This window comes from Galendromus occidentalis, unplaced genomic scaffold (assembly GCF_000255335.2).
Source record: "Galendromus occidentalis unplaced genomic scaffold, Mocc_1.1 scf7180000077378, whole genome shotgun sequence".
Taxonomy (NCBI): Eukaryota; Metazoa; Arthropoda; class Arachnida; order Mesostigmata; family Phytoseiidae; genus Galendromus; species Galendromus occidentalis.
In genome coordinates this window covers 12,204-14,216 of record NW_003805366.1, presented here as the reverse complement: position 1 = coordinate 14,216, position 2,013 = coordinate 12,204, and the positions used below count along the sequence as shown (strand labels likewise).

The following is a 2,013-nucleotide window of genomic DNA, read 5'->3' as shown; positions in this document are numbered from 1 at the left end:
TTGACCTCTCAGTTGTGCATGTTCGAGCGGAACTTCAAGAGTGAAACAATTCCTGAGAAGCCGGAGGCTCTCCATGTCAGACATGAGAACAAGCAGGAAAATTTAAGGAGTTCAAGACAAACAAATCGTGGAGAAAACGATGCTTGCAATTAGTGAAAGAAAAAGGGCCACTGGGTGAAGCAGTGTCGAAAATGGATAAGCGATGGAAAGCCTGGGAGAGTTGTCAACGAAGCAGAGCGCAAGATGGCGTTGGCGATTTCAGAGGCAGATAGCAATGAGGTTGGAGCGATCTCGAATAGTTGGTGGATCGACAACGGTGCTACTCAGCATGTTACGCATTGTGCGGATTTCTTCACGCAATTCGAAGAGTTTAACCAATCCCAGTGTGTCAAGGCAGCCGGAGGCGAGCTTCTCCGAGCTATAGGAAGAGGGACCATACCAATACGAACTCATGATGGTCTAGTGATGATTCTGAAGGATGTTTGGTACGTTCCCAAGATTTCGAAAAACCTGTTCTCGGTGCTAGCTGCACACGATAGGAACAGGAATAGCAGATTTGTCTCTGAAGTGAGGACGTGCAATTTCATGATTGAGGGCCGAGTCGTTCTCAGAGGACACCGTGAAGAGGGTGGCTCTCTGTATGAAGTCGATTTCGTGCCAATTCGCCTTCCAAAAGAGGTCAATGCAAGTGAAAAAGATGATTCGTTGCTGCAGTTGTACCACGAGAGGTGGGGACATCAGGATAAGAGGCACGTGAGAGATCTCCTGAGAGGAGAGCTGGACATCCATGTCCAGATTGATAAGACACTCTGCGAGCCCTGTATTTTCGGGAAACTGCATCGTTCCAAGTTCGGGAACAGAAACAAGACTACCAAGCCCGGCGAACAAACCCGAAACGGGAAAGCGGGGAAACGGGAAAGCGGGGAAACGGGAAAGCGGGGAAACGGGAAAGCGGGGAAACGGGAAAGCGGGGAAACGGGGAAGCGGGGAAACAGGCAAGCGGGGAAACAGGCAAGCGGGGAAACGGGCAAGACTTCCTCATTAAGCTCCGAATTCAAGAATGCTGTCTTGACGTCGAACTGATATAGTGCTAGAGATTCTTTGGCTGCAATAGCCAGTAGGGTCTTGATCGTATCAAAACGTGCAACCGGCGAGAAGGTTTCACCGAAATCACGACCGGGACGTTGATCGTAGCCCTTCACGACCAATCTCGCGCGAAATCTCTCTACGTTACCATGTGCATCTTTCTTAACCTTAAATATCCATCGGTTACTTACCGCTCGCTTCCCTCTCGGTGAGTCCACAAGCTCCCATACCGTATGGTGCTCCATTGAAGTTACCTCTCCAGCCATGGCATTCAACCACTGCTGGCAGTGCACTGACTTATATACTTCATCTATGTTATTTGGTCCGTCAACCATTTTATCTACACCGGTGCTCACGTTTTCCTTGTCTTGGGTTGACAGATGCGCTTCGTATCTGTCAGGCCTTCGCAACCTCGATCGATCTCGTAGCTCATATCTACCACGTCCAGGTCGGTTGCTTCCATGGCTCGACTCTCCCGCTCTGTCGGGGTCCAACAATTCCTCAGAATTGGAGCTCCCTGGATCGGGTTCTGCGGCAGCTGGTTTTTTACCTTGATCCTCTCTTCCGTCCTCGATAATCTCTCCTTCAGGATCTGCTTCGATGACGTTCGGTGTGCTCTCACTGTTGACTTCTTGATTCTCACTGGTGTTGGTATCTTATGGTTCCTCGCTCTCAACAAGTCCACTTTGTTTCGGGAAAACTACATCCTTTGTTCTGATGATTTTTCTTGTTCCTGGATACCAAATCCGATAGCTGAGCCCGTCATCGTCCATGCCGACCACGATGCCTGGATAGGCTCGCTGGCCGAGTTTAGTCTTCTTGGGATCTCTATCGTAGAATTTACACTTTGTTCCGAATGCTTTGATTTTTCTGATGTAAGGCTTTTGGCCTGTGATCATCTCGAGTGGAGTCTTTTCTGCTGACTCG

General features: G+C 49.3%; 1 protein-coding gene across 1 annotated transcript; it reads right to left on the bottom strand.

Annotated features, from left to right (window-relative positions):
- Positions 1–522: 522 nt before the first annotated feature.
- LOC108864133 (uncharacterized) lies at positions 523–1,421 on the bottom strand. The gene is made up of 3 exons (XM_018639136.1): positions 1,341–1,421; positions 1,035–1,253; positions 523–765 (listed from the first exon to the last, which is right to left on the bottom strand). The coding sequence occupies exons 1-3, from the start codon at positions 1,419–1,421 to the stop codon at positions 523–525; spliced, it is 543 nt and encodes a 180-aa protein (XP_018494652.1).
- Between the last annotated feature and the right edge of the window lie 592 nt (positions 1,422–2,013).

Bases quoted from the DNA above. Each gene is read 5' to 3' on its own strand.
- LOC108864133 (XM_018639136.1), bottom strand. From the start codon at position 1,421: ATGGTTGACGGACCAAATAACATAGATGAAGTATATAAGTCAGTGCAC. The intron at 1,254-1,340 runs GTAACTTCAATG...TGGATATTTAAG, and splicing joins TGAATGCCATGGCTGGAGAG to GTTAAGAAAGATGCACATGG. The intron at 766-1,034 runs GTCTTGCCCGTT...CTCTCCTCTCAG, and splicing joins ATTCGGAGCTTAATGAGGAA to GAGATCTCTCACGTGCCTCT.